This window comes from Carassius carassius, chromosome 16, assembly GCF_963082965.1.
Source record: "Carassius carassius chromosome 16, fCarCar2.1, whole genome shotgun sequence".
Taxonomy (NCBI): domain Eukaryota; kingdom Metazoa; phylum Chordata; class Actinopteri; order Cypriniformes; family Cyprinidae; genus Carassius; species Carassius carassius.
Window position 1 is genome coordinate 26,225,297 of NC_081770.1, and position 22,228 is coordinate 26,247,524.

Here is a 22,228-nt window from a genome sequence, read left to right on the forward strand (position 1 = left end):
AGCATTAACAAATCACAGATTCTTTATGTCATTGCATTTTACTATACATCCGAACTTCTCTGAAATTGGGTTTATATATTATTAAACCTTAAATGTTCTATTCAGTCTATTCTCTTTGGTCCTTAATAAATAAAATAAAATTGCTGGTGCTAGAGGCACAGAAATTCAAAACTTCACCTTTAAGTAACTTGAGCTTTACCTCATCAATAAGCCATCAGCAAGGATGGCGTTTTCCAGCGCTGAACATAAGTTACAGCCGCAGCTCTTTAATCAGCCTGTAGCTTGCAAATGACCCTGTAAGCACACCTAAAACATCAGGCCCATCTGGAAACTTTCAACAGACCAAATCAACTGAAACTACAATATCATAGGTCAAAATATCTATGACGCCACGGACCTGTAAACCTCTGCGATGCATGCTTTTTAACACGTCCCCTTTGCGAAAAGAATTTATTGTGGGTGGAAATGAAAACAAACTCCATCTGGATGAAGAGCGTAGCCTACTCCAGTAGAATTAAAAAAAGAGACTTTTATTCGAGAAAGGTAGGGTGGAGATTTGACCATCTACCAACACCTGTAGCGATCACCCAAAACACTGGATTTTCTGAAACATAAGCGCTCCGTTACATACCCATTGGCCTTGACTCAGCTCATTTGCTCATAATCACAGGAACTGACTGTTTAAAGTCGTTTAGCGAAGGCTAGGAAGTTTAACATGAGGTTATGCTCAAACTGATGGTGAATTTCAACTGGCAACGACTTCACAAAGATTGATAAGTATTTTCTTACTTCATCTGGATATTGCCGAGATGCTAAATGTTTATTTCTTTTAGGGTTCGGCGTTTTTACGAACCACGAGCAGAATCCTTATTCTCACGACATTTGCAGACAATTTCAAACATAAACACAAGCCTAACATTTCCTCCGAAAAAAAAAGAAGAAAAAAAAACAACAACCGCATGCCGTCGCAGCTGACTAATAAAAACTGTGCGCAATTAATTCCGCTTGTATCGATTGCGCAAACAAGCTCTGTTTGAATTGGACAAATAGGCCTACTGACGCCGGACAAGGTTGTGTGTTTTTATACACGTCAGTTTGTAAACCTCTGTTAAGTATTAGCCTGTTCAGTAAATGCGAGCGTTTAATGATCCTAACAGATGTTGCTTTGATACCGAACCAAAGTCTTGTCATATTGCCATGTAGTGCCGAGTTCTGAACTCCGGCCCAAAACTTCAAGCACTTTCGGCTCGGTATCACTGCCCGACTCCATCTGAACAAATACCATTCGTCTCGGTCTCAGTTTGATGATGTACGTTTACACAAGCCATGGAAATTAGAACACTAATGCTCATTTCGTGGCCGTGAAAGTGTGATTGTGTTTATGTAGGAGAGAAACTGAGAGATGGCGGGTGAAAAGGGATCGCTGAAGCAAGACATGACACACACACACTTTTCTGGGACTGTTTGCGTTTGAGTCCAAACCATGAAAGAGGCTTCAGAAACCGTGTGCTGTTGAGAAGAGGAGTGCTGTTAGAAATCAAATTTGGGATTTTTGGCTGGCAAGTGATAAAACAGGTGAAAGAAATCCTGCAGACATACCCAAGCCATGTCTAGAGACTTGATTATTATAGAGAATCGGGGGTGGTCTCTTGTGACTTATTGGTACAAGCAACTATCAAAGAACTGCACAGAACACCCTAGCGACTGAACAAGAACATGCTAATAAAAACACTTTAAATATCTAAAAAATATGAAGTGTACATTTATTAAAATAAATGCATAATAATAAGATATAAAATAATTTAGTGATTTAAGACGCTCATTACAGTGGTCACTACTGCAAAACTACAGTATATAGGCACCATAATCTAAGGGTACATGCTAAATTTGGTAACAGTGCCACCTGCCAATTGCATGACAAAATAAGATAATGTATCTAATAACTAATATGATATTCATTTCATGGGGTTTTAATATTTCCTTGTTAAAAATAACAGATTTTTCTTTATAGTGAAAAAAAAAAGTTTCTTCAGATGTTTAAAATGTTCTTCAATAAAACATATTTTAAGAACCGTTTACTAAGAGGCTTTGGGGAACCCAAAGTGGTTTATCCATCAATGCCAAAACTTTTATTTTTAAAAGTGTAGGCTGAAGCGTTTAATGAACGAGAAACTGACCGACTGCTCCTTTAAGAAAAAAACTCATTTGGCAAAGCTGTCGTTTAAACAATGCTAATCTTTTCAATTCTATAAACAGCGTGGCAAAATCCAAATAAATTTCCGTGTGAAAATAACATGGAATCAGTCTGTCACACTGACAATTAAACACTGTAAACATATGATCACCATCGTGTGAATGAATCCATATTCATCTGATGTTAGCTTCTGCCTAGGAAGCTCTACCCAGGGACTCGTCGTCTTCCATCATCGGGAGCCTTCTCCATCCCAGACGAACTTTGATTATCATAAATCTCCCAGCCTGCAGTGCAGCGCTCCAGCCCGGGTTGACAGATAGTAAGGAGCCGCACGGTGTGTATACTGGCACGCAGCTGTATGAGGATTTGTCCAATATGTGTTTGGAATATTTGTGGAGCTGTCTGAGACACTCATAGCCTCAGTATTCAAAAACAAACCAGAAAGTGACAGACTGAAGCGGCCGCTAGCATTATAGCAAACTGATAGAGGCGAGGGAATATTTGCATCCGTGACAGACTACGACATGTCTGGAAAGCCCACCAAAGACCCTCGCAAGTACTTTCAAATCTGCTGACTGATGTGGCTGGAGCTTTGATTTGTCCCGATTGTGACCCTCTATATTCCAGCTGTCTAAAATCTGAGCCTAACCACCCAAAGCCATTCAGCTTTTATCGGAAACTTACTGTAATTCCTCGTTTGATATGTTTGGCTGATTTAGAAAAAAAATTCAAACAGTGTTTACATCGTTCACAGCTAGATTGAAAGAGCGAGCATTAATCATTTCAGAAAAATCAGGAGGTTATTACAAAGTCTTAAAGGGGAGCTCGAAATAAAATGCGTTTGACACTGTCTGTGAGCGTCTGCTTTCGCTTACAGTGTGTGTGTGTGATCTCGTAGTCGAGGCTGTCTGAGGGAACACACACTCTGTCCTGTTCAATCTGCCAGGATAAACGTGTTGCATTGAGGAAAAAAACAAAACTAATTCTTCACATGCTTCGTATACTGTCTGATTCTAAACCATTTCCTCCTGGAGACCACAGAGGACAACCTTTACAGTTCAGCTAAAATTACACTGTTGGATCTGTGAGACTGTATTTTAAACAAGACCATTTTTATTATTTGTATATTTTAGTAAACATTATATATAAAATATATTTAATATACTGTTGAGGTCAAAAGTTTACATCCCCTTTCAGAACCTGCAAAATGTCAATTATTTTACCACAATAAGAGGGATCATACAAAAGGCACATTATTGTTTATTTAATCCTGACCTGAATAAGATATTTCCCATAAAAGATGTTTACGTAAAGTCCACGGGAGAAAATAAGAGTTGAATTTCTGAAAAAGGCCCCGTTCAGAAGTTTACACCCCCTTGATTCTTAATAGTGTGTTGTTATCTGAATGGTCTAAAGCTGTTTTTGATTTTTGTTTAGTGATAGTTGTTCACGAGTCCCTTGTTTGTCCGGAACAGTTAAACTGCGCGCTGTTCTTCAGAAAAACCCTTCAGGTCCCACAAATCCTTTGGTTTTCCAGCATTTTTGTGTATTTGAACCCTTTCCAACAATGACTGAATTATTTTGAGATCCGTCTTTTCACACTGACGACAGCTGAGGGACTCGTATGCAGTTATTTCAGAAGGTTCAAACGGTCACTGATGCTCCAGAAGAAGAAAAAAACATGCATTAAGAGCCATTCTCCATGCTGTTCAAAAGTTTCTTTTTCTTTTCTTTTCTTTGTTTAGAAATTCAACTATTATTTTCTCTTGTGGACTGTATGTAAACAATCTTTTATGTGAAATATCTTATTCAGGTCAGGACTAAAAAACAAAAACATGCATTTCAGATTGCTCTCATTTTAAAAATTTCTTTAAAGCTGCAGTCCGTAGCTTTTTTGTGCACAAAATTTACAAAATTAATCAAAATAAATAAGTGAGTACATCATGAATCAATTTTCTAAAGTATTTTGGTCTTATTCTGAACCACTACTGTACACCTAGAAGTTTTTATATTCGGACAATTTCAGACTGGTACCGCGGAGTAGCCCAGTACCTGTGTGATTCGTCATAGACATAAACAGAGTGAAGTAGCTCTGGCAACAATGTTCTTCCATAAGACATACTGTATGCAGTTCTGTTTATTAACCACTAGAGCGGCAAAAGTTACAGACTGCAGCTTTAAATAATTTTAGATTCTTTAACATAAGATATTGAACGTAATCAGCATGAGGAGAGTATAAGAGTTTTGTTTCTAAGACAAAGGGTGATTGATTTTTGGTGATACCTGGTGGTGGTGCTATAGGGTTGGTACTATCCCAAAGTTGGTCAGATAACTATTCAAAACCACTACAATCAGGGTGCCAAATTTGATAATTTTCCTCTGTGCGGTTCATAGAGTTGACATACAACAATAAAACAAGGAAAGTAAGGCAGTAATGACCAATCATCCAGGCCATTAGGGGTCAGTATAATGTCCAAAAGCCACAGGTCTTATTGGGACGAATACAAGCCAGCTAAACATAAGCTAAACGTTAATAAGTGCAGCTTAGTTAGTTACACTAATAAGCTAGTGGTTCCAGTTGAAATGTAAAATGGAGAACTACTGGCTCTTTAGACTTCCAAAACCCAATGCATCATGGGAGCTCAACTCAGGACCACCAGTGCAGTGTTAGCCAATATAGTTGACCACAAATATTGTAAGCAAGTCTTCAGTTTACATCTGATACTAGGGTGATAAAGACTGCAGGGTTTGCAGATGATGCTTATTGAGTGTTCATGATCCAATAGCCACTGAGGAACAATGTTCAATTCAAACTAGTTTGTGTACCTCTAAAAGGCCAAGCGTTTGAATGTTTAGTCTGATAGCAGGTTTCCGTGCCTGGTATGTTACAATACATTTTCCCAGAGTAACTGGGAAGCAAATAATCCACAACACAACAAAATGCACCTCATGAATTTTCAGGCTAAGGATCTGAAGAATGCAGGGTCTTCGAGTTCCTCAGCTGGACCAGTGACCCCCGTCACCCTCTTCCTTCGCTGAACAGAGTGTGTACTTAAGACACTGTCCAAATGTTTAGTCTCATGTGCTTTATTCTACTGCCTTCCCTACAAATTGTTGCCAGTGCACATTCGAGACTTCATTCAACACTCCTGTTCCCCCCTTCCTCCTAAAAGCACTCTCTTCCTGAAAGCATTCCTCAAGGCATAGTAAAACAAATGACTTTAGGCCTTATATGCAAGCAAGCCAATTCACAAGCATAGATGAACATGATTTACTTACAATTTAAATGGATAATTCACTCAAAAAGGCAGTGTTGGCATCGTTTACTGTACTCACCCTTAGGTTGTTCCAATTCTGCAATATTTTCTTTCTTTAGTAAAACCCGCAATGAGACGTTTGGGAGAATGTCCGTGCTGGTCTTTTCCAACAAAAAAAGCACCATAAGTGATCCATATAAGTTTTCGGAAGCCATACCAAAGCTGATAATCAACCATAAAGAAAAAGATGAGAAAAAGTTTATTTATGGGTGTACTGTTCCTTTAAGTAAATAATTATATCACTTAAACTGTTGTACCATATTTTTATGTGAACCCAGTGCATTAAGTAAATATTACAAATAAAATGGTGAAGAACATATAAACATTATTTCACCTGTTCTCTATGGAGTATGTCATCATAAATGTGTTAGCCGGAGTGCTAGCTTCGAAACTCCCTCAGCATAAAAACAGAGCTTATCTTGAAAAGGCAGATCTTTTCGTTGACATATCAGTAGGCTTGTTTCCCGTCATATAAATACTGGAGTAATAAATGTCCTGCAAGCTTACAATCTCCACTATAAACGCCTATTTTGATTTAAAGCAAAAATAAAACTCGCTCATGAGCAGCAATCAGAAGAATGTTTTTCATCGGTGGACTAGCCTGGATTTAAAGAGATAAGTTAACTTTCGGTTTTTATACTTGCCTTCAAGTTTCAAGCAATGTTTTTTTTCCTCGGTGGAACACAAAAGAAGCTTTTTTTAGGATTTCAATATTCTTCATTCAAGAGAAAACTGGTCTAAGCAACTTTTGCACCATATATTTAAGTCTCAAGAAATCGTTCAATACTTTTATGTGAGGAAACGGTTTAATTACCAGCATTCTTCTAAATATTCTCTTTTGTGAACAACAGAAGAAAGAAAATCATACAGGTTTGGAACAGCTTGAGAGTTTTCATTTTTGGGTGCACTATCATTTTAAGATTGCATGATTCAACTGACTATTGATCTGGTCACATCTGGAGAGGAACATCAGTGAAAGCATTTCATTTTTTGGGTAAACTACTCTTTTAACGCTGCCTCAATGTAACACCAGCAGTGTCTGGCTAGACTGAAACCATCAGAAGTCCATTCCAGGGGAATATTGCTTAGATTTTGGAGGAGACTTTAGAAGACCATCAAATAACGCTGTCAGACAGCTTCTCAAAACCAGGGCTTTAATTTCTGGGATTGTATTCGGGCTGGCAGGGGCATCTGCGTGGCTGGTTTCGCACTTCGGTTACTCATAGAACCAGCTATGTATGCTTCACGCCGCCTGGCCAGACTTGACGCGTCTGCCGCCACATTCTGAAGTTAAGCCCCTTCGTCCCGCTAATACGCTTTAATGAGATTTTTCTTGGCTTCGGGAGATGACCATAGATCGTCTCCAAACCAAACCAGTACATGGGGAGACTGGCAGGGTTTCGCAGTGGTATTACTGGGCTGAAGGGACTGTCTCTGCTAGGGCATTGGCAAATCTGACATGTTTAATAATGGCACAGATTTAAATTAATCTTTTAAGTTAACAAACTGAACATGCAAACTCCAAAATGGAGGGAAAAAATAAAGTTTATGATGCTTAAACACTCTTTCTGGAGATTTCTTTGTAGACTTGTACAATTTTAGACTTGTTTGTTTGAATCAGTTGAGAATGATTCAGTGACTCTCAGTATCTCAGTATAATATCACTGAATAAATCAAAACACACAATGAAGGCTCAGTTCTGATGTGTTTTTAGGCCAGCGACTGAGTGCTGCACCTTTTTTCAACTGACATGGCTTTTTGATTCTTGGTTGCACCTCTTCTTTCATTGGTAGAGCACCTCTTCTCAGTAATCTTTTTGTTTTTAGGGCAACCCAATTTCGAATTACCCTGGTTCCCTCAACAAAAAGCAAAAAGGATTTCACTTTATTTTGAATTATTGCAGAAAACAAGCTCTGTGACCTACAAAGTTTCATGATTCTTACGCATTTTGTTTATTAATATATTAAATGAACATTTTTTATTCATTCTGAAGCATAAATACAATCAGCAGAAGTACAAAGCGCGATTATAAACACAGGCTGTAAAAGTGGAGTAGTGACTAGACATTTAAGGTCTTCTGTAGCAACAAATCTCAACCTCTATAGTCCCATTTAGTCTTTTATTAGCAACCGCCTTTTTCAAGACAAGCAAAAGTTTTAAAAGTAAATTATGATTGGGGTATTACTGATGTATTATATGGCGTAGAATAAAACGGGAATGTTTTTTGAGACCACAGACCTTATTTCAGGCATTTAACCAAAAACCATATCTAAAACCCCACTGATATGGCAGAAATAGCGTAGCATGCTAATATGCTATTATTAACTCAGCCACAGTTCAAAACCCATCGCTACACTGAACTTTAGGCAGAAGACAGGGAAAAATAGATCTGTTTCACATGTTTAAGATGTCTCTTAAAAACAAATGGCACAATGGTAAAATGGAAGACAGGGACAATATGCACATCCAAAAAAAAGGGTAAAATGTCTACTAATATAACGCAATAACAGATATATATTGCTTTCCAAAAACATACTTAAAATACATGGATTCCGAAAAATGCTTTTGCTACCTGGTGCTAACAGGGAAACACTACCAAGCTAAACCTTGGCTGATTTATCAGAAGCTTACACAGGTGCCATCTGGCGCCACACTGACCTCTAGTGGCTACAATGGGGTTGGATAACTGGTTTGGATATCTAACGTGTAAATTTGAAATCCTTGAACGCAATGACTACAATTAAAGGATCAGTGTGTGTGTGATATCAAAGTTGGAGTTGTTCTAATACAAGCACCTATCTGTCTTGCTAGCCAAAACAAAGGAACATGCTTTATTTGGGCTGGAAGTAAATCACAGTCCATAGCTGATTAATCAAAAGACTGACCCTGAGCTAGTCGCCTCCATAATTAAAGGAGTTAGTTTTAATGGCGCAATGGGTTTTAAATGAGATCGGTGGTATCCATTGAACAGGACGACACCCGGCCTACAATCTCCTGCACTGACCTTGTCTGTGGACTCACCGCTAATACTAGGAAAACAGAAGCTAATCTCTTACACCAACATATGTGGCTTCCAGCTAAATGCATTTATCATCATAATAATAGGCTTTCATGAGGTCCTAGCATGCTAACAGCACCCTGAACTAGCTCGGCCTGATAAATGAAGTACTGTTGCAGACAAAAACAGACCGTTAAAGATATGAAAGTGCGTGGTTGTTCGCAATCACACCATTCCTCCATTTATTTCTCTTTGTCATTGAGCTAAATATGTTCCAGGTTCAACTCACTATAAGCTAAAATTACACGAATAAAAAGCAAACATAAGGTCCTTCAGCTCACTGAGCCCAGTGCTGGCCATGTTTCAAGAACGTATTTGTTTGGTCTGATATTCCTCAGGTTTAGTACAAGGATAACGTGAAACCCACCAGTCCAAGTAACGAACAAGGCAAAAATCGAGAGCAAACCGTAAATCCCATCTTTCTCACAATTCCTTACACCGTGTCTGCTCGCCTATGAGGTATTTGACAGAATCATTTACACATTAAGCTACAAACTAGACGACCAAAAAAAAAAATAGCCAGGTTTTGGATGTCTGTCTTGTCGCTAGTGCCAAAACAACAGTTTATTATTACTCACCCTACTTGTACCGTATGCCTGGAATGACAAAAACAAACTAAGCTTGAACTTGTATTTTATATAAATGACTATGACGTACCAACCGAGAACTACAGCTGTGGCGAAGCCTTGGTTGCAGTATTTCAGGAAAGATGTCAGCGAAATATTCTAATAACATTTCATGAGGTTAAGCATAGATTTAAACAATGAGACCTGGGGAAAAACACAACAGATAAGTCACATTCACAGCAGTGATATATTTACTACCTTCATGCAGCTTAAATCTAGCAATACAACAAAATAAAACAGTAACACCACTATTAGATTAATTTAAAACTTGGATGTTCAAAAAGATATATTAAGCAATTTTATTTAAATTTACTTAGGTAACACCATATAGACACAAAAACAAAAACTTTATTTTGAAGGTTGCCTCAGAAAGCCTAGCCTGAAAGTTTGAAGCAGTTGTAAAAGCTTGTATTAAATTTTCGATAGATTAGATAGAGGTTGATAGTATATTGCTAGCAACATTGCTAACAAGATTTAACATGTTGCTAGCATGCTTCTAACATGTTTTAACATGATTAACATATTGCGAACACGTTTTAGCATTATTTAGCATATTGCTAACATGCCTGAAAAATTAAATACAGCTTTAAAAAAAAAAAAAGTGTAACATTTTTGAAGAAGTGTACATTCCATATCCTGATGGACAAGGAGTGAATTTTTATGTGGTTGATTTATTATGGGGAGCTTTATTTTATTACAGTAAGCCCCAGATTGACACTCAAGACCTGTCATAAACCCTGGGCTACACTTGTCGCGTGCAAAGACCAGGAATTCACCTTTTAACCGGTTCTATGTCAATGTTCCATTAATGAAATCAGGGAGAGAATAGCAGATGGCTGTGCTCGTAAAAACAAGAGAACAAAATCTTTCCACCTCAACTATGAGGTCACCCATGTCACAATTGAGTTTGCTTTTGATTGAGAAGTTGGCCAGAAGGATACCTTGCAAAGACTGCTACATCATGTCAGTTATGTTAACGTGTGATTTAATGCCAGTGTGTTCCCACTGTCCCGTCTCTGTATGAAGGCCTTTGGTGAGTCTGGACATAGGAAAATGCTTGTAGCTACAGCTGGGCAGCTTTTGCAGGCATCATTCACTTAAATATTTAAGAATCCTATCTTGGTCTGTCATGCAAACACTGTCTAATGACTGTCTGATTTTACATTCTAACTTCTGAAAGGTAAAGTACATCCATTTAATGTTAATGGGGTAGTTCACCCAAAATTTACAATTTTTGTCCAAACCCTTTGTTCATCTTTGTTTGCAAAGTTTCGTTTTGGTACATACTGATGGAATACAAACATGTCTTTACTCCGAAACACAGTCTGAAACCAGTTAGGGTCTGGAAGACATTAGTGTGGAGAAATCTTAAACAAAATTTCCAAAATCAACTGTTTTGAAAGTGTACCCGGCTTCAACACCGCGTTTAACTGATCCAGCAGAAATCTGTTGATGTAAGCCCAGGGGAGGTTGTTCCCTGCCGTATGATATGTTAACCACATTTGGACTCTTTCGCGGTCTTTCCAAGCCAACAATAACGGGTGACTCTGGTTGAGTCGGCAAAGAGTTAATGTGTTTCCTCTACAAACCTTCCATGTTCCAACCGTTTGTGTGTATGCATGTATTATATCTGTGTAGAATTCCAGTCTGTTGTAAAAAATAATTAAAATCACCACAAAATAATCAGTGTTAAATTATCTCCAACAACATTCATTTAAAACTAACTTTAGAAGAGTGACTCATAGCACAAACCAAGGGGAGCTCAAACCTGATGAAAGCAGTCTCATAGCATAAGCATACTAATGGTTTACATTTGAATCATTATTAGTAGTCTTTGAAAAAAAACAATTTTTACAAGGGATACGTTAAAATGGCTGAAAAATTCTCATGGTGTCCATTAGATTATTGCAAAAATCATAATTGTCGATTATTCCCTTGAAATTGTAATTGCAATAATTAATTACGATTATCACAATTTACATTGAATGATGTTTATACCATTGTTTGATGCAGCTGCATGCAGTATTTTTATATGAAAATAAACAAGCTGGAAACACTAACTGAAAAACTTTTAGTGCTTTCCTTTAGTTTTAAACCTCAAATGTTTACTATACATCAGATTGGTTTCTTCATTAAATTATAAAAAAGTAAAAATATGAATGGTATTATAAATGTAATACTAAAATAAAATAAAAATGGGAAAAGATAAAACGTAGAAAGAAAAACTTGGGAGGTAATCAACCACAAGAATGAAATTAGCATTGTACTAACAACTACTCAGAACAACTAATCAATCACATACATTAGCAATGAACTGGCAACCACCCAAAACACCATAGAAACCACCTGGAACATTATTAACCACTAAGAAACCACAGATAATGCAATTACCTAGCCAGCTTCAAGAAACCACTTTTTGAGATTGTCTTATTGCTGGGAGATGCGGATGTCAGTAGTACTTACCATTGGTAAAACCATAACAGCTAGCTTGGATCACGTGAGGCAATCATACAAAGGCCTCTGGTCTCCTTCCCTACATACCACCAAAGTCACAGTGTTAGCATTAACGGTTACGTTTTTTTGGTGTGGCTTTAGAAAACTTTAGAAATGCTTTAGAAATGTGATTTCAAGTTTTCCTTTGTCTTTTGAGAGTTACAAGCTGTTTGTGCATATATAAGAACCTTTGAAGTCTCAAACCCAAAAGAGATATTCTTTATAAAAGTAAAGATTTGTCCATGCCTTCCTAAAACATCTCATTTAAACACACCCCCACATGTCTACATCACTGTGTGGGAAGATCTGCATAAAACCGCCAAAATGTTTATGCAAAGAAAGAAGCTGTAACTTTTATTCTCGCTGTAGTATTGTTGCCGCCGCTGTGTGTTTCCAGATATGGTAAGGCATGTAACATTTCCATGCTTGAGTTATTCGGATATTTGGCGAATCAGAGCACACCGTGCTTATCAGAACGATGAGCTTTGTAAAAATGTACAGGTTTCAGAAAGGTTGGGCAGACAACAGCAACAATAATATACGGTATGTGGAAAATAATGTGTTTTTTTTTTTTTTTTTACCTTAAACCACAAACGCATTGAATTACACCAAATACACCAAATAATTTCCTTTTTAGCATTGTCATTTATGACCCCTTTTATCACAGAGTAATGCACTGGCAACCACACAGAACAGCCAAGCAACAGTGTAGAAACTAGACAGAAAAACCAAGGTACCACTAAGAAACACACTAGCAATAGGGCTGGGACAACGCATCGTGGTCGTCGATGACGTCGACGCAAAATCTCTAAAAAACGTTTGCAAAACGTTTACCTTATGTGCGCTGAATATACGCGATGGCCGGATCAACATTCTGTCCAACGTTATATAACCAATCCAGGGGTTTTTCTGCATTGATCTTTTTTTTTTGGCGGTTGTCAAAGCCTTATTTGATCGGTGAGTGATGTAGAATAGAATGACTGTGCGAGAGAGAGCCCCGGCTGTGCGCGCACTCACAGTCTTCAAACAACACGGGCGCTACTTGCTCTCTCTCTCCCTCGTGCATATTAATCAAAATCATTAAACACGATAGAAAAAGGGCGAAAGTTTCACGTGGAGCATTCAGAGATTTTTTTTTTCTCCATGACAGGCTGCTGGCTCCCACTGTTAATTTTTATTTTTTGGAAAAGCACTCTCTGTATTAGCTTAAAGCCCTAAAGTTTACATTGGTTACTGTATTCTTTCAATTGCTCTAAACAAGTATTTTGGGTGAACTTTTTTACTGAATGCTAGACATCAAGTTGTTGTTATTTTCATCTGAAAGAAGAACTTTTTTCAGTAAGCTAGGCCCTATGTGTTCAGTAAGCTTGTTTCAGTAAGCTATGTGTTTTCAAGGCTTCAAGGTTTTATTGAATGCTATCACTATACAAGTGCAAAGTAATGCATTCTTAGTCAGTCTTTTATTTTGTAATTTTAAGAGCAATAAACATATATTGCAATGTTAAGGAATTCATGTTTTTTTTCATTCAGATATGTAAATCAACATGTATAAATTGTTAGTAGTCAATTAATGGGGAGATAATCGAAATCGAATCGGTCTGAAAAAATTAATCATTAGATTAATCGATGCATCGAAAAAATAATCGCTAGATTAATCATTTATCCCAGCCCTAACTAGCAACCATCTACCAAGGTCCAAGAAACCACACAGAAGATAGTAGCAAGCAAACAGCACTAAGCTAACCCACTCAGAACAGGTAATTAATTGCAAAGCAAAAGCAATGTACTGGCAAGTGGCAACAGAAACATGCTATCAACCAACAAGAACATGCTTTTGCGAGAGAGAGAGAGAGAGAGAGAGAGAGAGAGAGAGAGAGAGAGAGAGAGAGAAGCATTGTTAATTGAAATATGTTAACATTTTTCAAATCTTATTTGGGCTGAAAAGGTATTTTGTCTGAGGTCCACATAGTTAAACCAACAGTTTGTAGACAAAGCAGGCCCCTGCTGGAAAATCCAGTTTAAGCATCTGTGACCCAAAAACCAACATGGACCCTCTGAACTGGTACGACCAGCTGTTTTTTTTTTTTTTGCTGTTCCAAGTTGGTCTACCAGCTTGGACCAGCTAGAAATCAGCATGTTCCCAAACACAACTAACACCTTCAGCTGGATTTTCCAGTAAGACGTTATTTAGTAATTAGACAGAATGGAAATTTATCTGTGAGAGCTGCATGTATTACAGTATGACCGGTGTTGGAATGGTTACTTTGGCAATATAATAGGTTACAGATTGCAAGTTACCCTATTTAAAATGTAATATAAGTAGTGTAACGATTTCAAATACTATATTAATGTTACTGATTATATTTGATTACTTGAGTACATTTCAAATAAATGTTTTCAACTGTTAATCATTTTGAAACATTTACAGCATGCAGGTTTAACCTACAGTAGTACTCAACACAGATCACTTTTAGACTTTCAAAATCTTTCAATTAAAATAATTTCATTTTTAAAGCAGCCAAAACAAAATCAATCACTCGTTAGCTTTTACTTTGAGATCGTTCTGGAGGTTAAATCTGTTGACTTTAGTAATCTTTGTTGCATTATGTGCCAATGGTGACCATTAAAAAAATGGGGAAACGGCACATTTCAAAAATTTTCTCCAAAGTTTGCATGCCTGTAACTCAAGTAGTATGGAAGATATCTTAATGCCCTTTTAGATATCGGGTCTTAAACTTTACTTTTGGTAACTTCATTTTTAAGGCCCTACATTGTTCGATTCCACAGATTTTGGAATTTCAATATGGCTATTCATAGGGATATTTTTTCCAGTTACATTGTTTTTTTTTCAATTGTGTAATTTTGTTACGTGTTAATAGTTACTCCCCAACACTGAATATGACAACCCTCAGATCTTCCTTCTACAACACAAAACCCAGATGACTTTATAAAGGATTGAAAAAAAAATGTTTATTCATCTTCTAAGAAAAAAAAAAACACTCTTAACATGTGGAACAATGAAAAAACTACATCAATGTGGTTATACCATTAGACAGAATTACATCTGATTTCCACCATCGAGTGTCCATAAATGCTAAACTCAAAATATTCACTAGAGAGCACCAAACTACTCCCTCCAAGTCTAAAAGTCTACTGTAAATTACATAATTGCAAATTAAAACGTTTTTCAAAAATAGGTCTGTCCTGAATGAAAGTAACAACTTTCAAAAAACAACTTCCTGAGCTGGAGGAATGAACTGATCTTCTACTAATTCTCCACTACTTTTTCTTACCAGCAATTCTTTTTGAGCGGCGGAGGCCTCCGACATCGCCCTCCTGGGCTTCTGGGGCAGTGGTAGGTTTGGAGGCAGTCTGGGCTTTTACGGTGGCAGTAGGTTTGGAGGGTTTTGGTGCAACAGGAGCAGAAGTAGGTTTGGAGGGTTTTGGAGCAGGAGCTTTGGAGGTTTTTATTGCAGGAGGTGAGGCAGATGGTTTGGATGCAGTCTGGGCTCTCAGGATGGCAGTAGGTTTGGAGGTTTTTGGAGCAGGAGAAGGTTCGGAGGGTTTTGGAGCAGGAGCTTTAGAGGTTTTTATTGCAGGAGGTGAGGCAGATGGTTTGGATGCAGTCTGGGCTCTCAGGGTGGCAGTAGGCTTGGTGGTTTTTGGAGCAGGAGAAGGTTTGGAAGTTTTTGTAGCAGGAACTTTGGAGGTTTTTGGAGCAGAAGAAGAGGCGGGAGGTTTGGGGTCTGAAAGGTGTTTAGGGGCAGTAGAGGGTTTGGTGGCTCTGTTGCCTTTTTGCCGTGGTTTAGATGATTGTGGTGTCTCCTGCAAGAGTCAAAAGCAAATTTCAATGACAAAAAATGTGTAGGTATAAATTAAAGGCCTGTTTACACTAGGGCTGCACAATTTAATCGGAATTAGATCAAAAAGGCAATAAATCGCGATTAGGCAGAAGCTTCGATTGTCATGCGTATCTTTCAGTGAAGCACAGTTCTGTGATCGGTAATAAATCTCCACCCAAAGGCCAGAGGGCGCTCTGGCGCTGAAAATCCAAATATGCCCCGAAGAAGAAATTCAAGAAATTAGAATTCAACATGACTAATAAAAACACGACTACAGTAAATATATGGTTTACCTGAGTTCTTATTATAACAATTTTTATCATAATAAAGTATATATCTACTGTATAATGAAATGCTATTCGACATACCCTTATCACTGCTTAGAATACAATGAAATATTGTGTGCCCGAAATATTTTAAGAAGCCACATCCTCTCACAGAAAGATTTATTTTAAACACTCGACTAACGTTATGAAATGAATTTGGAGTAAATACATGTTATTAAATGCAGTATTTTCATGTGCTATCAGATAGAGCAGCATTAACTACACAGAGCCGTAGTCAGGGGTTAAAGTGGAAAAAAATCCTGAGCCTGAACTTTTGGGGGGGGGGGGGGGTGGGTGTTTGGAGAGAAACTCCACAGACAGACTTAATTCAAATATTGACGATAGTAACAAAAATACAGTAACAAGAGCTTAAAGTGCTTAAAAAATATGGTAAACAGACTGAGATAGACGCTGGCGGCAAGATATTATTGTGTGCGGGTTGCGGGAAAATAAAATTATTTGCGGGACTCCCGCAAAGTGGAAATATCTAACAAAATAAAAGAACTAGAAACAAATAGACCTCTATATATAATATAATAAAATAGACTTTGCGGAATGGGAGGATGCGGATGATACCATAGACAGCGACGCGTAATTCGATTCCGAGATAGCAATATATTTAAATGTCAAATTGGATGGATTAGAAGCACATAGCCAGCTGATGTCCTCCAGTGGTGGAAAAGACGAATTTCCGAGATTAAGCAAACACCCCATGTACTTTGTATTCCAGCTAGCGCACCATCGGAGAGGGCTTTCAGTATTTGCAGTCGCATACTGGAGCAGAGATGGATTAAACTGAAGCTCTCAATAGTGAACGACATGATATTCCTGCATGGTCACATTAAGTAGTCGTACAGTTTTTTTTATTCAATTCAGTTTATTTTTATTTATTTATTTAGCTTAATATTTAAAATTGGTCTATTTTGTTATTGAGGAATAAGGATATTTGTTGTTAAATGTTTGAATGAATTGCTCAGGCCCCATAAGCTACTTTTCCTTTGAAACTGAAATAAATCCAGGTTTATTATTATTATATAATGTATTAGGCTATATAGCCTAATTATTATAGGCATATATTTTTTATTTACATTTCTTTTTTACTGTATTTATATGTTCTAAGTTCCTTGTTCATGTTCATACTTTTAATTAAACGCAAATAAAACGAAACTTTTTTTATTTTCCGTTTCTTTTTAAATTTATATTCAACAGGGGAGCAAGTGAAAAAATAAGCGTAGCAGGCAGAATATGCAATGTATAAAAAAAAAAAAGAAAACCTACTATACGTTTACCCGCGGGATTTTGCGGGCGGGAGCGGGAGAAAATAACATATTTTTGCGGGAGCGGGACGGAAAAATCCCTCCCACGCAGGTCTCTACTCCCGGCAACGTCGTGGTAAGCTTGAGTGCACGGGCAGCAGCTCTATGACCGGAGTCTGGTGCTGCGTTCCAGGCAGGTTTTAGCTCGCAAGTCACTATTTCAAACCACGACTAACGACTTTGTACCGTTCCAGGCAAGTCACGCCAAACTTTCTGAGCGCAAGGAAATTTAGCTAGATTATTAATTTTATTGCAACGTTACATTGTCCTAAAATCTATTTTGCAACGTGTACCACTTGCATAAACACTGTATCCGTAGGCTATTATCCGTAGGCGCTGTTGTTTCGCGTGCTGTGTGACGTCAGAACTCGGAGTACATCGATCTAGTACGAGTTCACGGGTGGGAAGTCACGGGTTTGACTGCCGTTCCAGTGAACTTTCACAGGTTTAAGGTTGGAAAAACACGGGTTACGGGTTGCCTGGAACGCGACATAAATCATAACGAGCAAGCACTTTCTTACCGCTGCTGGCATATACAGTAGCTTCCTCGAGCAAATCATGCAGAAACAAGCCCCGGGCTCTCTCAGTTTCTTGCACCAACTGCCAAAAAGCGCCATTTATTTTTGAGTCCTTTATCTATTGCTAGGAGTCTAGGACATCATCCCCAGGCTTCATAAACTTGCGCTCCATTTTTGTTTTCTCCGACAACGCTAACGTGACATTGACGTATGGGCATCAATCATCCTGTGTTGCAAGGACACGCCCTTCTCTGCTTCTGATAGGCTTGTAAAGCCGCTTGTCCACCAGCGTCTCGATTTCTGACGTGACGTCAAAGCCCATTCATTTCCTATGGAACAACATCAGGCAGCAAAAACGCCCCGCAAAGCATGATGGGTCGCGTCGATTTGGTCAACAGCAGCGCGTCAAAAAAGTATCTCGGTGGATACTTTATGCAAATGAGGGTGTCAAAACGCGGGCAGCAGCCAATGGAAACTCGGCGGCGAGAATTTGTGAATGGCCGTTGCTATGGTTTCATATTTAAAGTTCCAGGCGCGAAAATGGAGGAAAAATTAATTATTGTGGTCTCTAACTTCCGGTTATATATGATTCCAGCCTGGACATATATAGAAATGTCCAGCTAAAAAACTGCCGTCTCCCCTCTTCCAACGCAGGTACAACACCGCAATGCTGACCACCCGGTTCCTGATAGCGAGTCTTCGTCGTCGATCCATTGCAAAATGATAAATAAATGATAAAAAGTATTTTTCCCTCCAAAACTTCACAAATGACGTCCGTACAATGTCCAGCCCACAAATTCCGCCCCCAAGCAGCGAAAACGTCACAGGCGTCACGTCGGAACAAAAATTGATCCGACGTTGGTGGACAAGCGGCTTAACGTTAGTTAAAGCTGCGTACCTCTAATATAATTGGTATAAGAAATAAATTGGCTCGAAAATATTAAACTGCATGCGCAGGCTCTCAAATATTATATTATTATTTTTTCCTCACGGCCACACGCCGGAGATCCGGCACGGTGGCGGAATACTTTTAAGCCCTGCGTAGTTCACTGAGAACTGAGTCTAAGATTATGAATGCGATTTTGCATAGATTATCAGAGAACTATAGTTTTGTGTAGTAAATGCTGCTCCACCTGAAAGCAAGTGATGGAGATTTACTGCTAATCACAGAACCCGGCTTTACTGACTAAATATGCATGACAATCGCGATTAATTGCATTCGATTAATCGTGCAGCCCTAGTCAACATCAAGAGCAATAACTATATTAGCGTTCTCATAGACCGCAGATAATGTTTTGTTTATTATAAGTGCACTGCAGTTTTGTAGTCTGCTACTGCTCAAACTCTTCAAAGTCAGGTGGATTTTGATTGGCTGTCAATGTTTTTATCATTCATTAGCTGGAAAATAACGCCCTATAAGTGCTTCCAATGAACAGTTGGAATTACAACTGCCATTTGTAATTGTTGCCATTATAGTTATTGTCATTGGCGTAAGAGGCCTTCATGTCTGCTAAGCACTAAAAGTATCAGCTAGGACACAGAAAACAGTAGTTAAAATTGATCCACTAACCTCTTTACAGGACAGCTGGGATTCCAGAGCAGATATTTCTGCTTTCAGCGCATCTACATTTACCTTCCCACATAAAAAGGATCATCTTAAGTGCGAAATGTTTAAAATATACATATTTCCAACATTGACTGAGGATGTGCTCTTGCTAGCAGTTACCTTGATTTGTTTGATGTTTTCCTTGAAACTGTCAATGTCCTTCATGAGTAGCTCCTCCTTTTCTCTGCAAACAATAAATGTAGATGTATCAAAAATCTACAAACTGCTAATAGGCAGCAACAATTTTAGCATGTTGAGAAGACCTGATTAAATCAGTGACTGAGCAAATTGTCTTCTTCTGGTGGACAATAAAACTGGCAAACATTTAACTTGTCATACAAGTTGGGACACAGAAGGCTTTGGGGTAAGAAACCACCCCAGAACACTCCAGCAACCACATGGTAACATTTTAGCATCATGCTAGTAAGTTTTGCATTGGTAAGTACCACTAGAAAAGCCATTCTTTCATTGTGCGCGAGCTGTCTGGTTAATACCTCGATACTTGTGCTTTTTCCAGCTCTGTGTTGAGTTTGCTGACCTCTGCCTTCTCCTCAGCAGTAGTGCAGTGCACATCAACAACCTTTAGCTTGGCAAGGAGAGCTTTAAGATCAAGCCCTTCCAGCTGACTAGAGCTCTGGGACCTCAGAAGTATTTCCATGGAAATTTGCTGTAAACGTTCACACGACGCCACCTCAAACACCAGAGCCACAAATACTGAGATCAGACAGGTGTTTGACAAGCATCACATTATGGAAACGGTGGATACGAAGTGACAAAATCCATTATAAAAGCATCATGTATTACCTTAGAAAGTTCTGTTTGTATTTTGTCAAGCGCAGCAAAGCCCATGTCCCGCATTTGTTTCATGCTCTTCAGAGACTTCTGCAAGTCGCTTAACTCTTGCTGTAAACCAAATTGTCATGAAAATGTCCCCTTGGTTCAATTTTATTCTCAAGGTGAAAAGGATATGTTTATGGCAATGGACAGTTTAAGCATAAATGGGAAAATAACGAGAATGTGATATTTTGTATGCATACTGTGTGCAATAGCAAAATGTATGTGTGTTCATAATTCAAAATCATATAAACAGTGGTTTTAAACCAAATCTGGTGTAAAAATCTGAATAATAATATTGCAAATAAGCTGAGATTTTTCTGAGATGATAACTGGACAGCAATTGCTACAATTGGAAATGTTTAACACTGCAGAACATATAGTTCTTTTTAAAATAGCATGCAGCATTCAGTGTATACTATGCAGAACACTAATATTCCATCCAAAAATATGCACTCCTTGACCTGTGCCTGTTGAACTCGCTTTTTCCGTTTGGTTTGATAGACAAACTCCAGGTCTGTGTCAGTCCATTTGTATCCCTGCATTCCCTGGATGAAGATTTCAGGATCGGGATTCCCAGAGGTTGCTGGACAGTCACGGAAGTAAATGTTAAAGCAATTAAATCATGCTGAAGAGGAAACAGTGAGTATATGTGGTGCGGTACCATTACTAACAAATATAAGAACATGGAGAGATGTGTGAATATGACAGTGAGTCTATGAAATCACCTGATGCAGCGGTAGAACTTGACCTCCTGACCGACTTTCTCTCATCTTTAACTTTAGGGTGCTGGAGAACTTCATTAGATCCATTACAAGAAAGGGTTTTAGTTATTTCCTTAAAAACAAAGATTTTTAGTAGGTTTAGTTATTTACTTTTTGAACTCATTAAGAACTTTTATAAAGTAATTTACTAAATATATGACATTTAAAGGTCTTAATAAAGTGCAAACTTTCATCCGAAGCAAAAATTCATACATTTACATTTTATATAACTACACCAGAAAGCGAGAGAGAATTCTAGCTTTCATTTCATATTTATGTACTAAATGTTTAGTTTTCTTTTTTGACTGACTTGATATATAGGTATTAATTTCAGGATTATTTAATTATTCTTATGACATTGAGCCGAAATAATATTTAGAATTTTGTTCATAATATGGATTAAGCCTATCATTTCTTATATGTTGGGAAACGCATGAGGGCAAAACATTCAGCACATTTTGGACAGGCCAGAATATTCTCATGATAAAAAAGGAATAAAGCAAAGAAAATGTGTGTATTAACAGCTATATATCCATACACATTGATATTTGTATGTGAGAAACACGAATGTCGCACTGATACAATACTATCGTTGTGTTTGTTTGTTTACCTGGCCACATGGCTCATCTTTGACCACTTGTTCTGACGCTGGAGAACCATCTGGTTTGCTGGGGGGGCTTGTTGTTACTCCTTCACTTTTAGATGGAGGTGTCCTGTCTAACTGTCGCCCGGCAGATATAATATTTGGCTGCTCATCGATTATTGATTGCGCGAGTGAAGGCGCATCATGCGAATCCAAATTACGCACATTTTTGGTGCGTTTAATCCTGCCTGCCTTCGAGCTCATTTGAGCTGCCGGTGTTTTTAACTCTTAAACCGACCAACTGATGTTATTTGAAGGAAATGCTACAACCTTGACGCCCTTAAAATGCATACGATTTTAAAAGTGAGCTCAAGCAGAGTGAAGCGGAGTTACCACATGTGCTGATCAGTGCTAATGGCTCTTGTTGGCCACTGGGATAATAAACAGCCGCACAGGCTACTTGTAGCGCTCATTAAAGTTGTTAATATTTTTGCTCGTTAATATAATATGTCTTTTCTCTGTGTTACATATACCAGCCAGGCTCAACTATATACATTTTTTGAATTTTAATGTTTATTGAACAGTCCTCTAACAGCTCAGACGGTTTCAATGAATGAAGTTAACCGACAGAGGGCGCTGTACCATTTCTCAGGCAAAAACTGTGACTGACCGCATCGAGGCTACTCTTAAAATGTAAAATGACGAACCAAATGGTATGGCCAATTGCATTAATAGTGATAACAATGATATT

At 38.2% G+C, this 22,228-nt stretch overlaps 1 protein-coding gene across 3 annotated transcripts; it reads right to left on the bottom strand.

Annotated features, from left to right (window-relative positions):
* Positions 1-14,643: 14,643 nt before the first annotated feature.
* On the bottom strand, positions 14,644-21,939 carry si:dkeyp-34c12.1 (uncharacterized protein LOC570187 homolog). 3 transcript variants are annotated; one of them, XM_059569729.1, is made up of 9 exons: positions 21,505-21,939; positions 20,859-20,967; positions 20,595-20,716; positions 20,101-20,199; positions 19,791-19,987; positions 19,417-19,480; positions 19,261-19,323; positions 15,216-15,513; positions 14,644-15,119 (listed from the first exon to the last, which is right to left on the bottom strand). In XM_059569729.1, the coding sequence occupies exons 1-9, from the start codon at positions 21,739-21,741 to the stop codon at positions 14,968-14,970; spliced, it is 1,341 nt and encodes a 446-aa protein (XP_059425712.1). In that variant the 5' UTR covers positions 21,742-21,939; the 3' UTR covers positions 14,644-14,967. The 3 variants fall into 3 exon arrangements, with proteins under 3 accessions (XP_059425712.1, XP_059425713.1, XP_059425711.1); XM_059569730.1 differs by having other exon boundaries at positions 14,644-15,215; positions 15,366-15,513; positions 21,505-21,936; XM_059569728.1 differs by having other exon boundaries at positions 14,644-15,513; positions 21,505-21,936.
* Positions 21,940-22,228: the final 289 nt, after the last annotated feature.

Bases quoted from the DNA above. Each gene is read 5' to 3' on its own strand.
- si:dkeyp-34c12.1 (XM_059569728.1), bottom strand. From the start codon at position 21,741: ATGAGCTCGAAGGCAGGCAGGATTAAACGCACCAAAAATGTGCGTAAT. The intron at 20,968-21,504 runs GTAAACAAACAA...TTTGTTTTTAAG, and splicing joins AAGATGAGCCATGTGGCCAG to GAAATAACTAAAACCCTTTC. The intron at 19,481-19,790 runs GTATTAACCAGA...TATTGTTTGCAG, and splicing joins GAAAAAGCACAAGTATCGAG to AGAAAAGGAGGAGCTACTCA.